The sequence below is a fragment of the Lemur catta genome, chromosome 3, assembly GCF_020740605.2.
Source record: "Lemur catta isolate mLemCat1 chromosome 3, mLemCat1.pri, whole genome shotgun sequence".
NCBI classification, from domain to species: Eukaryota; Metazoa; Chordata; class Mammalia; order Primates; family Lemuridae; genus Lemur; species Lemur catta.
This window is the reverse complement of record NC_059130.1, coordinates 103,114,319-103,128,387: the sequence shown is the minus strand read 5'-3', so window position 1 is coordinate 103,128,387 and position 14,069 is coordinate 103,114,319. Positions and strand designations below refer to the sequence as shown.

Sequence of the window (14,069 nt, the reverse complement as noted above, 5' to 3'; positions counted from 1 at the left end):
TCTAGACTCCGTTCTGTTCTACCACTACTGTCTCTTCCTGCTCCAGCACCGTGATTTAAAACTATATTAAAAAATTTTGGCTGGGCACAGTGGCTCACAGCTGTAATCCTAGGAGTTTGGCAGTCCAAGGTGGGAGGATCGCTTGAGGCCAGGAGTTCAAGACCAGCCTGGGCAACATAGAAAGAACCCATCTTTAAAAAAAAAAAAATTAGGAGTGGTGGCACATACCTGTAGTCCCAGCTACTTGGGAGGCTGAAGCAGGAGAATCCCTTGAGCCCAGGAGTTTGGAGTTGCAGTGAGCTATGATGACACCACTGCATTGAAGGCCAGGCAACAGAGCAAGACCCTGTCTTGAACAAAACAAAACAAATAAAAAAATACAAAAAACAAACAAACAAACAAAAACCCTTTTGATATCTGGTAGAGGAAGTCCTCTTCTTTTTCAAGAATGTCTGTTCCAGATGAATTTTTGAATTAGCTTGTGAGTAAGTAACACAGCTACTGAATCTTCTTGCGCACTCTTGTTCACACCAGGCGCTGGGCAGTCTGAGGAGCCAGGCACTCAGTCCTTGCCCTTGGGAGCTCACAAACTAGATTCTAAGGGTAACCAAACAGGAAGCACACAGCATCAACAGGAATCTCTTGCTATGGGTGACAAGAACCAAAGGAGTGAGGAGTTCAGATTGACGTTAAGTGCTGTGACTTCCATCGTTCCCTGGGACTGCGAAAGTCAGGGGAGGCTCAACAGAGGAGGTGACATTATCCTGGACTTTGATGGATGAGCAGAAGCTTGCTGGTGTAGAAGAGAAGAAACGTTTTGAGTTGAGGAAGTCAAAGAAAGCTTCTTGGAGAAGCTTGAGAGGTAAGAGTTGGCTGGGTTCAGCGGACAGGATAAAGGGAGGGGTTGCCTGAGCTGGAAAAGTTAAGAAAGGGCTGAAGACATTTTAGCTGCCGTTTGAGTTGGAGGAATCAGAGAAGATGCCTGAAAGAGGCAATTAAATATAAAGGATTTTATTAAAAACGTTAATACGAGGAGATGACATTTGACCTGGGATTCCAGGAATGAGGGAGCAGTTAACCAGGCAGAGAAGAGGAGAGGCACCACCAAGTTGAGGCAGTGACAGAAAAGGCGTCCCGGAGCAAATGCCCACTCTCTAAGACCTAAGATGCAGGATCCAAGGGTCCCACCCGCGGGGACTCTCGGTATTCGAGATGGCTGCCCTGCGGTGCCGGTTTCCCAGGCTGTGGCAGACACAGAGACTTCCCCACCGAGAGGACTGCGGCGCAGGTTTGCGGAGCCTGCCGGCTGTGCTGAATGCTTTATGCCGGAATCGACCAATGAGATGGCGGCACTCGGTTGTCAGGGTTACCGAGCGTGCTACCCAGAGGAGGCGGGGCTTGGGCGCCGGGGGCGGGGCCTGGGCGGGGCTTATATAAGCGGCCAGCGGGCAGAAGGCGGGGCGTGGGGTCGGTGGCTGCTGGGCGGGCGGGGCGCAGGCCGCGGGGCCCGAGCCGGGGGGAGCGAGCGAGCGGAGGCGCCGAGGATCCGATTCACTCGCTTGGGAGATCTATGGGCCGAAGCCGTGTAAATGCGTTTTAAGGCGAGTGCGGGGAGTGGCCTGGGGACCCTCGGCGAGCGGTCGCCCTCGGCTCCGGTGCTGACCTATCCCCTGGCCCCTCTTCCCTCCTCTCAGCAGGGGCCTCGGCTCCGCAACTGCCACTCCTCGGGGTGTTGCACAAGTTTCGAGGTCACCGGCGACCCCCCCTAGCAGCACGCCTGGCTCTGGCCCCCGCGAAGGAGGACGGGGCTTGGTAAGGGGACCTGGGGGGGGGGTGCAGGACGTTGGCCCTGCACTCGGGAGGGGTCACTGGACAGAAGGAACCTCAGTCATCTGTGCTCTCCGGGGAGCCCGCAGCCACCACCCATCGTGTGGAGCCCCCGTGCACGCTTAGAATTCTAGCACATCAGGGTCAGTCCGGCTCCCATTTACAAACGGGGAAACTGAGGCTCGGAGAGGGGTTGGAGTGTGTGTATCCAAGGTCGCGCAGCTGAGAGCAGACGCAAACTTTAGTTCCTGTTCTCGGGCTGAAACCCCTTGGCGTGGCCACTGGCAACCTCTCTAGGTGGGCGTGGTCAGGACTGGGGGCGCCCTGCAAACTTCCCCACCTAAGCTTCTCAGATTTCCTGCTCCCCCTCTCTCATCCTTTCCCTCTTTCCTAAAACTCAGAATTTCAGGACTGGAAAAGATCTCCAAAACAACCCATCCATTTTACAGATGGGACAATTGAGTGAGGCTCGGAGAGGTGGTGACATCTGGGCATCCTTGTCCTAGTTTAGAATCCAGGATTCTCCACCCTTCCCAGGGAACCTAAGCTCCTAGGCTTGTGCTGGGGGACCGGACTGGGAGACCTGGCCTGGGGAGGTGAGGGGTGCAGCAGATCTGGCCCACCAGCTGTCCCCTTCATCTCCCCCCGCAGTGTGTTGCATACTTTCTAAGCGGCGGCTGCAGCAGCGGCTCCACCCAGCCCGTCAGCTCCTCCAAAGCATGGCTGGCTACCTGAGCGAATCGGACTTTGTGATGGTGGAGGAGGGCTTCAGCACCCGAGACCTGCTGGAGAAGCTCACTCTGGGGGCCTCACAGGCCACCACGGTGAGGGGCTGGGAGTGTGGTTGGGTCCTTTGTCCCCTGTGCAGGTCAGCTGCCTCCTCTGGAAGTTGCCCCGAACGAAGGCCCTCATCTTATGCTCGCAGTTACTTGGTATGCAGTCCTTGCTATTTGCACCAGACAGGCTCATTTTATCCCGAATTCCTGGTCCTTGCCCCCCAAACCTGCCCATCCTGTGTTCTCTGCCTTGATGAACAGCACCACCATCATCTACCGAGGCTTCCAGGCCAGAAGCCTGGGAGTCCTCTCCTCCCACTCCCTCTCCCTCACCTCCCATATCTAGGCATCACCACACTCTGTGAATTCTGCCTCCATAAATAACCCTCCATTGTGCTCATGTAGAGCCTCACTTTGTAGTTCAGTCCTCACCTCTCTAAAGGCCCCCTGACCTCCTCCTTGTCTCATCCCACCCCCTCCAACTCTGTCACAGTCCAGCTCAAAATCAGAATTCTTTGGCAATTCTCAGTTGCCTACAGGATCAAGTCAGAACTTCCCTGCCTCCATAGTCCCAATTTCAGCTTTTCCCACAGTATATATTATGCTCCATCAGAGCTGAACTGCTCTTCGAATTTCCCGGTGATACCAATGCCATACGCTCTATTGCCATGCCTTTGTCCATGCTGTTCCCTCTGCCTGGAACATTATTCTCTCAGCCTCTCTCCCCTTTACCCATTTCTAGTCATTCCTTACTTCAGTGTTGCCTTTTCCTGATTGCCCCAGGCAGATTTTGTATTTTCTTTCTCCTGGGCCACCAACTGTACTTTATAGAAACTCCCATCTAGCATTTATTGCACGGACTTGTAATTACTTAAGGAGTTCATTCTCTTCCATACCCAAACCCCTGCAGGGCTAGAGTCCTGTTTGGTCATCTCTGTTCCTTAGCATAATGTTTGGCACCAAGTGGGTGTCAGTAAAAAATGGTGCATAGAAGGGAAACTGAGTCCCAGGGAAGGTTTAAGCAATGTGTTCTCACCCACAGCCTTATACATGTTCCGCTTTCAGCAAATCTGATGACCAGTTGACCATAGGCATAGGTGGCAGCGGCAGCGGCAGCGGGACTTCCTGGGTTTCATTGAGCACCTGTATGTGAAAGGCTTCACTGAGCACCTACAGTGGGCTGTAGGCCATAGCTTCTGCCTTCAAGGAATTCGCCCTTTTCTGGACTGGACAGATGTATATACAGTTCTGATACTTTGGAAGCATGTGTAAAATGCTTCCTAAGGGAAGGTGGCATTTGAGCTGAAGTTTGAAGGTGGATTTAGGATTTTACCAGACACAGTGGGGGAAGCGTATCCTACATAGAGGGCATGGTGGGAACAAAAGCTTGGAGGTGGCAAATGATTCAGCCTACTCTGGAGTCTTAGCTGCACTGAGCGGAGGGACTGGAGCAGGATCCCAGAGCCCTGGATGCCAGGCTGAGGAATTTGCCTTCTGTCCTATGGGTTTGGGGGGCCTCAGCAACTTGACAGCAGGGTAGCTTTGTGACCACAGCTGAGCTGGGGCAGGTACTTGGAAGGACCAGGGACTGCATGCACAGCAAGGGAGCCGAGTGGGGTCTCACATTTATCTACCTCTTGTCATGCAGGGTGAGGTTGCTGCTTTCTTCGTGGCGGACCTGGGTGCCGTCATGAGGAGGCACTTCAGCTTTCTGAAGTGCCTTCCGCGAGTCCGGCCCTTTTACACTGTCAAGTGCAACAGCAGTCCAGGTGTGCTGAAGGTCCTGGCCGAGCTGGGGCTGGGCTTCAGCTGTGCCAACAAGGTGAGCCCCCGCTCCTACCGTGCACTGACCCTCGATGCCTACTGAACACACACATGGCAGGGCTGGTATGGGTGGGCTCCGGGAGCAAGAGTGACCTGCAGTTGGCCCACTCTGGGAGGGCCACCTATGCAAGAGGGGGCTCAAGGGATGAGGGAGGGAAAAACCAGCGTAGAATTTGTCAGCCTTCAAGTTCCAGATTGGAACTTTATGTGTTACTGGGTAGATGGGTCACCTCTTTAATGGTGATTCTCAACTTTTTTTTGCATAGAGCTATATGTGCTATCCTTCTAATTAAAACAAAACAAAAACACCTCCATATTGTTGGGTTTATATTCTTATTTATTTTATAATCTTAATAATGTATGGCCATGCATTTTCCTAACTAATCCTTTTAGAGTTTTGTTGTTGTTGCTGCCAATTCTATTGTCTTTCGAAGCTGATTTCTGCTGTCTCAATTCCCTCCTGCTCTCTTTAGGTTAACTTTGCTTATATACTGTCCTTCAGTATTCACTGAACTCCTACAGTGTCACTGTGCTAGGTGGAGCTGGCAACACAGCACTGGGCAAGGCAGACTGTTGTCCTTGAGTTGAATGCTTAGCTCATCTATTTTCATTGTTCTTATTAGGTAAAAGCCTTTAAGCTATAAAGTTTCCTCAGAGTGGAGCTTTGAAACTATCTCATTTATTCACTCAGCAAATATTTATTAAGCACCCCCTCTGGGGCCAAGTATTATTCTAGGTGGGGATTTAGCAATGAACAACACAAAACAACAAAAGCTCTTCCTTCATGGAGGTTGCTTTCAAAAAAATAAACAAATTAAACAATGAAAATGTATAGTATTTTAGATGGTAAGTGCTGTGGAGAAAAAGCAGGAAACGGAAGTAGGGAATGTTGGGAGACAGGATCGCACTTTTAAATAGTTTGGCCAGGGAATGCTTCACTGAGATTTGAATATGGACCTGAAGAGCTAAGAGATCAAGCCAGGCTGATAACCAGGGGAAGAACATTCCAGGCAGAGGGAAGGAACAGCAAGTGCAAAGGCCTTGAGGTGGGGGCAAGCCTGGTCCGCATTTGTTTGTGATATTGTCATTACCATCATTTTCTTGATACTTACTAACGGGTGTTTTCAAGGGAACCCCTTTTAAATTCTGGTCAGCAATATGGCTGGATGTTGTGAGGAGAGTTCTAGAAAGGGCTTCTGGAAGAGAAAGGAGGAGAGCTAGCCTGGGCATGTGACAAGGCTGGAGCAATTCCAGGTTGGGGAGAGGCATGCGCCAGGGCAGGATGGTCAGAACTAGCATATTAACCTGCACAGGGCACCGAATGTCAGCGCTATAGTAGATGAGGTGCTCTGTCTTGTCTTTGCTTTGATTCTTGTCTTTGCGTTTATTCTTGCTTTGCACACCTTGTTTTGTGCATGTTTTACATAAAGTCCTGTGAGGTACACAGGGGGAGACATTGCTACTTTACAGTAGAGCATCCTGAGGGTCCAGCTGCACATGGCTGTGAGTGGCAGAGCCAGGACTCTCCCTGCTCCCTCCTGCAGCGGGTCAGGGCTCCATGTGGGTGAAAAGGAACAGGATCCTTCTTGGTGGCCTGGGTCTAGGGGTGAAGAATAGGACCAACCCCCCCCCCTCCATGAGAGTCCTCTGCTTCAGGAAACCCAGGGGGAGGCACTGGGTCCCCTAGCCTCGGGGGCTGGCCTCCCAAGGGCAGAGTTGTGGGTGTTAGGGCTTAGGAAGACCTTGAAGACGGGGACTGGGGAGACATCTACCATTGTCTGAGTGCGTCTGTCGTGCCAGGTGCTTTGCCAAGTGTGTTCCATACATGATCTCATTTCACTCTCATAAAAACCCTGTAAGGTAATTATTTTTTATTAGAATTCTGATGATAGCTTGGTGAGGACACATTTAACAGATAAAGAAATGAAGCACAGAGGTTGTGCACCAGGGTCACTTGCTGGGAGGTGGCAGCTTGAGTCTAGTAGCAACCCGGTCTCAGCCTCTATTGCTACCATTGTTTCCATTCCTCACAGAGGGATGGCTGAGCTGGGACTTGGAGGTGATGAATGCCCTCCGGTAACTGCAAGGGCAGAGAGGCCTAAGCCCCCTCCCAGCGGGGGATCATGCAGACTCTCCCGTGTACTTACTGAGAGGTGGCAACCGGCACTTACAGCTCTTCTCAGAAGGTGGAGGCTGCCCTCTCCTGGTCAGCTCTAGTGGGCGGCCATGTCCAACAGCACCGTGCCTTAGTAGACACTGACCGAGGGCCCAGCACGAGCTAGGGCTCGATGTATGACAGATGCACATTGGACAGGCGCCAGGGCCAGGGGCACAAGCCACCCAGCCACCTTCCCAAGGACCTGGTGTCATTCCTCCTGTCCCCTCCCTTCCCCTCTCTTTGTCTCTCTCAGCATCCTCCCATCTTAAAAGGCCTCCCTGGACACCACATCCTCTTCCAGCCCAGTCCCTCTCTCTCCCTCTTCATGGCTAAACTCAACAGAGTCGTCTACACTTGTGCGTCTGCCCTCGTTGTTTCTTTCCCACAGCACCCGTTCCTGAAGCCGTTGCTTCCTGGCCTCCACTCTCCGCTCCAGAGAATTTCCTCTTACCAAGGTCCCCAGTTATCTTCAGAATCCAATAAGCACTTTACTTTAAACATAAATTGTGGAATTATTCAAATAATACATTGATTCATTCACCCAAAAAGAAAGTAGGACATCAGCTTTATGTCTCCATAGATAATAGCTATTAGGGGTTTTGTAGACATATAGTATTTAAAAAATACCTACATAAATGATCCACCAAAAATATATAAAATATTTGGTGATTTTTTTTGTAACAAAATATAAAAGGTGTTTATGTGGCAGGTACTGTTCCACAACAGCTTTAAACTGAGCAGGTTCTGAAGATCTGTCCGTGTTGATGCATTTAAATCCAGTCTGGGGGACACTTACTACCTCTTATTATCTGACCTCTCAACAACATTCAGCACAGCAACACATTCCTTTTAAAAAATACTCAACAATAACATACACTCCTACTTGAAAAGACTTCAGAAGTATATAAGATGAAAGCAAATGCTGCTCTACCTGCTGCGCCCCCATCGGGCACTCGTGACAGTTGAGGCAGCTCTTTTCATCCCGATGCAAGCTGTAAGACAAGGTTTGCTTTTACAGGGATGGCATTGTAATCTGCCTGTTCTCCCTCTACTGGGCACGTTCTCCCTCCTCACCTCTGCAGGTCCTGGGAGCTGGCTCTTCCTGTCTTCTACTGCTCTCTAAATGGTAGCATTCCTCTGGAGTCTGTCTCAGTCCTCCCTCTCTTGTAAATCTCTTTCTTGTTAGGGCATTTCTTCTCCTCCCATGGCTTTAAATGCCATCAATATGCCACCACCTCCCACGATTTAGTCTCCAGCTCAGACCTGTATATCCAGCTGATGTGCTACCAGAAGACGCTTGGAACCCAGCGTGTTCAAATGCACACCTGATCTCCCCCCTGCCTCCATCTGCTGGGTGTGGGGATCCCCTCAGACATCCTCTCCCCTCATCCCGGGTGCAACCCATCACCCAGGTTGCCAGCCCTGCCCCCAGAACTCGTCTCCCTACCTTTCTAGAGCTGGCTCTGTCATCTCTCCCAGGACGATTATGACAGCCACTAACCAGTGACCAGAATCCCCTTGGATCCTCTTTTGGATAGCCAGAGTGACAGGCATTTAGACCTTGTATTTAAAATGTAAATCTGACCACATCATTTCCCTTGCTGAAACCCTTCAAACTCTTTCCCATCACATGCCTGGTGAAACACAAATCCATACACAGCCTTCCTGGTTTCCTGGGCGGCTCTGCCCACTGCCCTCTGGCCTCATCTTCCCCACTGCACTTACCCTGCTCGAGCCACCCCAGCATTCTCTGTTCCTTGGTCAGGCTGAGCACCTTCTTGCCTCAGGTCCTCTGCATAGGCCACTTCCTCTACTGGGAACATTCTTACATTCTTTCCTTCCCCCTTGGCCCTGAGGGGCTCAGCTTAAATTTCTGACCCTCAGAAAGGGTCCTTCGCCCCTCACACCCAGGTCTCCCTGTCCCACATCCTCTTGCAGCCTGTATTTTTTCTTCATGGCTCTTGACCATTTGTAAGTCCACCGTAATTCAGTGTTCATTTGGGACTGCCTGTCTTCCCTACCAGCCTGAAAGCTCTATGGGGTCAGAGACCCTGTCTGCTTTGTTCACACTTGTTTTCACTAGCTAGCACCTATTACAGAGCCTGGCAACTCAACAGATGCTCAATAGATACCTGTCAGTGCAGCATTGAGGTCGTATTCCATGTTAGAGCACTGTGGTTAAGAGCCGGTGTGCGCAGGCTTGATGGAATCCCAGCTGTGCCACTTACAAGCTGTGTGACTTTGGATAAGTCACTTAACCTCTCTGAATTTATGTTTCCTACTTCATAAGATGGTTATGAAGATTAAGTGTACATAAAATATTTAATGCAGTGGCTGGCATAGGATAAACCTTCAGTGAATGACTAGTTTAAATATTTATAATGAAAGCTAAATCACAGGTCTCCAAAGTGCTACCATTGCCTCTTCCTCTCACCTCACACGATGGGGCAGGGAGCAAAAACACATTTTCACATCCATTCACATTTGGGATGGGGCTCATCTGCCTCTGGGAAGCCAGCTGTGATGGCAGCAACTCCAGCTCCGGAGCTGGACCTCTGTGTCCCACTCTGTGTGGCTGTGTCACCACAGATGGGTGGATCCCTCTGAACTCAATTTTGCCCTTTGTACAATGTGGCCAATACATATTTCACAGCATAGTTATAGGGATTATATGAAATAATGCATATAAATACCTAATGCTGAAAAGTTGCTAAATTAAAATTAGAGTCTTACTGCAAACTCAGGATGGCTAAAAATGGCTCTTAAGTCTCCTACCATCTTCCAAAACTGGCTCTCTCGTGACTTTTTTCCTTTATTCGTGGAAAGTCAGACTTGAGTTTGAAAGTTGGTTCTGCCATCCACTTGCTATGTAGTCTCTTAGAGCATCAGTTTCCTTCTCTGTAGTATAGAGCTAATAGCCATCTGAATGGGTTATTGTAAGGATTAAATAAAATAGTGAATCTAAATTATGTTGGCAGGCTGGGCACAGTGGCTCACGCCTGTAATCCTAGCACTGTGGGAGGCTGAAGTGGGAGGATCACTTGAGGTCAGGACTTCAAGACCAGCCTTAGCAACATAGGGAGACCCCATCTGTACAAAAAGTTAAAAAATTAGTCTATATCATGAATGCAGCAATCAGGTGGAGCCATGTTCTGTAAAGGTGAGCAGGAAGGGGCCCTGCGGGGAGAAGGCTGAGCCAGCACACCCAGCACTGGGCCACCACAGAGTAGGCCTTTGGAGTCAGGTGATCCCTGCCAAAAAGACCCTTGGTCTGGTGGACTTTCTAATATACTGGCAGTATTCTTATTTACTTATTTGTTAAGTTGGCAAATAAAAATTGTATATATTTATGGTGTGCAACATGCTGTTTTGGTATATGCATACATTTTGGAATGGTTACACATTAATTCACATATCATTTTTTTGTGGGGAGAACACCTAAAATCTACTCTCTTAGCAATTTCTAGGTGTACAATATACATTGTTATTAACTATGGTCACTATGATGTACAGTAGATCTCTTGAACTTAATCCTTCCTCACTAAAACTTTGTATCCTTCGACCAACATCTTCCCACTCTCCCCCTCCCCCAGCCCCTGGTTCTACTCTCTGTTTCTCTAAGTCTGACTTGTTTCCATTCCATATGTGTCTTTCTGTGCCTGGCTCATTTCACTTAACATCATGTCCTCCAGGGTCATCCATGTTTTCACAAATGACAGGGTTTCCTTTTTTTAAAGGTGGAATAATATTCCATTGTATACGTACACTGAATTTTCTTTTTCTACTCATTGTGGCTACTGTGAATAACACTGCAGTGAACACGGCAGTGCAATCTCCTCTACACACCGATTTCGTTTCCTTTGGACATATACCCAGTATGGGATTGCTGGATCATATGGTAGTTCTATTTTTAGTTTTTTGAGGAACCTCCATACTGTTTTCCAAGTAATATTCTTTTAAACATTTGAATCTGCAAGGAAAATGTTTCAGAAGCCTGTTGTAAGGACTACCATGAGTCCATGGGTACCTTTGTGTGAATTAAAAAGTGTACCCCATCCTTCTGACACTTAATTGTTGTAATAAATATACTGATTTTGTTAGAATGAGGGAGGCAGAGTTTACCCAGCAGAGGCCCTGGTACCTCCTTACCACCACCTTTGGGACCCACAGGCAGAGATGGAGTTGGTCCAGCGTATTGGTGTCCCTGCCAGTAAGGTCATCTACACCAACCCCTGTAAGCAAATCGCACAGATCAAGTATGCTGCCAAGCATGGGATCCGGCTGCTGAGCTTTGACAACGAGATGGAGCTGGCAAAGGTGGTAAAGAGCCACCCCAATGCCCAGTAAGCTGGGAACCACTCGTGTGGGGAGGCCAGGCTGGCGAGTGAGGGTGGAGGGGGTGGATGAGTGGATGAGTGGGACTGGGGCAGAGGACCCTGCCCTGGCCCTGGCCCCAGTCTTAGGAGGTTGGGGCAGGTCCTTCTGGACTAGGCCCATGGTATTATGGAGGTCAAAGACACAGGCTTGAGAGAGCCAGAGGGAAGTGGTCAGGAAAGCTGCATGGAGGAGGTTGCATTTGAAGTGGTCTTTGAGGAAAGAATAGAATTTGGGGGGTGGGCATCAATAGTGACCTGCATAAGTAAACGCAAACCCTAATAGCATGGGGTGTTCGAGGGACAAGCAGAAGTTTGGTGTGGCTGGAACATGCCATGTGAAAGGAGTGAAGGAGACAGTGAACGACACTGGTCACAGGGCAGGGACTTTGGAAGGGGTCAGGGCTGGCTTGGCTTTTACATGGTTACTGGATACCTTGAGGATTTCAGGGAGGGGCCTTGGGGTGAAAGGGAGGCCATGTGGTGGATCACTCTGGTTCACCCAAAGCAGCCTCCATCATGATATTGGGGTTCTACCTTAAGACTTGGTTTAAAATGGCTCCTCTCATAAGTGAAAAGTTACAAACTCTGGTGTAGAGGCTGACTTGGAGGGATTGGAGCTGCCCAGGGGAGAGTCAGTGAGGTCTGGACCAGGGCAGGGGCTGCAGGGATGGGCTCAGGGACGTTTAGGGAATGGATTGGACAGGGAGGTTGACTGGCTGTGCAGGGAGAGGAGGGGGTCAGGGAGCCTATGGAGTTGGGAGCTCTGAGCCACGCAGTTCATAGCCCTTGATTCAGAGAGGGCTGGTTGGCGTGGGGAGGCAGGTTTACCCAGCAGAGGTGCACTGCATGTCTCATCAGGATGGTTCTGTGCATTGCCACTGATGACTCCCACTCCCTGAGCCGCCTGAGCCTCAAGTTTGGAGCGTCGCTGAAATCGTGCAGACACCTGCTTGAAAATGCCAAGAGGAGCCACGTAGAGGTGGTGGGTGTGAGGTGAGCACTGGGAACCCCTGCCATTCCCACCCACGGCAGCCCACTGCCTCTTTCCCGGGAATGAATCACTTCTGGATGAGACCTTCCCCAGGGCCTCCAACCAGGGCCTGTCCTTGGGCCTGGAATTCTGCCATTTCAGAATTTCCTATTTGGAAAGAAGGTTCAGAATGGCTCCCACCCCTAGTCTCCAGCAGGTCTTGTCCCAGCAAGTTCTACCCAGGGACCTCGCTTTGAGGGAGTTTTCCCAGCCTGTAGGACAAGGGCTGTGCAGCCACATCCCTGATGTGCCTCTTTTCTTACAGGGACATGGAAGAAGTAATAATAATGACCTAATATAGAGAGCTTCATTTCTTCTGTATTCAGGATGGGTCAGGCGCTGTGCTAAGTGCTTCATGTACATTACCTCACTGCCTAGAGTGGCCTGGGTCTTATCCTCACATTGTAGGTGGGGAAACTAAAACAAGGCAGGCTGAGTACTTTGCTAAGGCCACACTGCTGACAGGCATATCCACATCTGGCCAACTTTCCGGCTCTGGCTCTCATTCCAGAAGGTTCATTTCCAGGGGCAGCGTGGAGGGATGAGAGGAGCACCTAGTGCCAAGAGACCTTGTATCTAGCCTCCTGTCCACTCCTCACTTGCCATGTGGCCCCTGAAAACCCATTTAATGTTTCATGCCTTCCCTTACTGCATCTGTAAAATGGGCACAGTGTCCCATGTGCCTGCCCAAGGTCACTCCTGGCTGTGGCTGAGGGGGTGGTACCCAGGGCCCTGCATGTAAGCTAAGGCTCTTCCTCCCTTCCCAGTTTTCACATTGGCAGTGGCTGTCCCGACCCTCAAGCGTACGCTCGGTCCATCGCAGATGCCCGGCTTGTGTTTGAAATGGGCACCGAGCTGGGCCACAGGATGCACATCCTGGACCTTGGTGGCGGCTTCCCTGGCATGGAGGGGGACAAAGTGAGATTCGAAGAGGTAACCCTGGAGCCAGGAGTATGGTGCTCTGTGGGGGTGGGGAGTGGGGGTAGGGGTGTGATGCTCCTAGGAAGCCCACCAGCAGTGGATCCTATGTGCCACATGCTGTGCTGGGTGCTTTCCCTGTGCTGAGCAGGCTGAGGCTCACAGAGGTCACAGCATTTCTGAGTCCACAGCACAGCTGGCCGCACACCGGCTCTATTTGAGGCTATTTGAGGATATATTTGCATAAGTCATAAAGCCCTTTAAGGGTCTGGGTATGTCTATTCCCATACAGAAAATCAGGTGAGAAGGCACGGGAAGGAAAAACGAACTTTGGTCCCCTCCCAGTTCAGTTCATTCTCTTCCATTCTGTCTCCTTCCCACCTGAGAGTTGAAGTCAAGAAAAATTTGCCCCAGCAATTTCTATTCAAACCACTAGAGGTCGCTTCGCCTTAGAAAGAACCTCCTGGAATATTCACATCTAGGAATTGACCCTAAGGAAATTTGGATGGACAGAAAGAATTCGCCTCAAAGATAACTGTTGTGATTTTGTTCATAACAGAAGTCCAGCGACTTCCCTGGTCCACATAATACTCAGGATTGGTTAAATTACGATACATTCTTGTGATGGAAATATTTACTCACGTGGGGAAGTCATTCACAATCTATTGATTAAAACAGGTTATAAAAACATACATAGAGACCTTATTGTGTTTATAATAAAAAATAGCGTTTGTTTGTATAAAAAATAATTAAAGGAGCTACTCCAAAGAGTTAACAATGATTAGGTTCATCTGGGTGATAAAATTAGGAGTCACCTTTATCTTATTTTCGTTTTCTGTATTTTCTGAAGTTTCTGTAACCAAATATATTAGTTGACTCTTGAACAATGTGGAGTTTAGGGGTACCCACCCCTAGTGACATCAAAAATCTGCGTATAACTTTTGACTCCCCCAAGACTTGACTATTATTAGCCCACTGTTGACCGAAGCCTTACTGACAACATAAACAGATGACTAACACATATTTTGATGTTATTTGTATTATATACTGTATTCTCACGATAAACTAGAGAAAAGACAATATTAATATTAAGAAAATCATAAGAAAGTATATTTACAGTTCATTTAGTGGAAGTGGATCATCATAAAGGTCTTCATCCT

At 49.4% G+C, this 14,069-nt stretch overlaps 1 protein-coding gene and 1 long non-coding RNA gene across 6 annotated transcripts in view; one reads left to right on the top strand and one right to left on the bottom strand.

Moving 5' to 3' along the window:
- Positions 1-1,464: 1,464 nt before the first annotated feature.
- AZIN2 (antizyme inhibitor 2) overlaps positions 1,465-14,069 on the top strand; it is a 38,332-nt gene continuing 25,727 nt past the window's right edge. Inside the window, exons 1-6 of one of the 3 annotated variants that reach the window (XM_045548349.1) lie at positions 1,465-1,812; positions 2,479-2,651; positions 4,252-4,425; positions 10,756-10,928; positions 11,820-11,954; positions 12,759-12,924. In XM_045548349.1, coding sequence (XP_045404305.1) covers positions 2,547-2,651; positions 4,252-4,425; positions 10,756-10,928; positions 11,820-11,954; positions 12,759-12,924 — 753 coding nt within the window. In that variant the 5' untranslated portion in view covers positions 1,465-1,812; positions 2,479-2,546. Of the gene's footprint in view, positions 1,813-2,355; positions 2,652-4,251; positions 4,426-10,755; positions 10,929-11,819; positions 11,955-12,758; positions 12,925-14,069 lie in introns of those variants that run through there. The other 2 variants (XM_045548351.1, XM_045548350.1) reach the window with 2 other exon arrangements.
- Positions 4,757-14,046, bottom strand: LOC123635813. Of its 3 annotated transcripts, XR_006734219.1 has the most exons (4): positions 7,660-8,915; positions 7,517-7,577; positions 6,200-6,280; positions 4,757-5,859 (listed from the first exon to the last, which is right to left on the bottom strand). It is a non-coding gene; the product is annotated as an uncharacterized LOC123635813 (long non-coding RNA). The 3 variants fall into 3 exon arrangements; XR_006734218.1 differs by lacking the exon at positions 7,660-8,915 and adding an exon at positions 14,027-14,046 and having other exon boundaries at positions 4,757-6,280; XR_006734217.1 differs by having other exon boundaries at positions 4,757-6,280.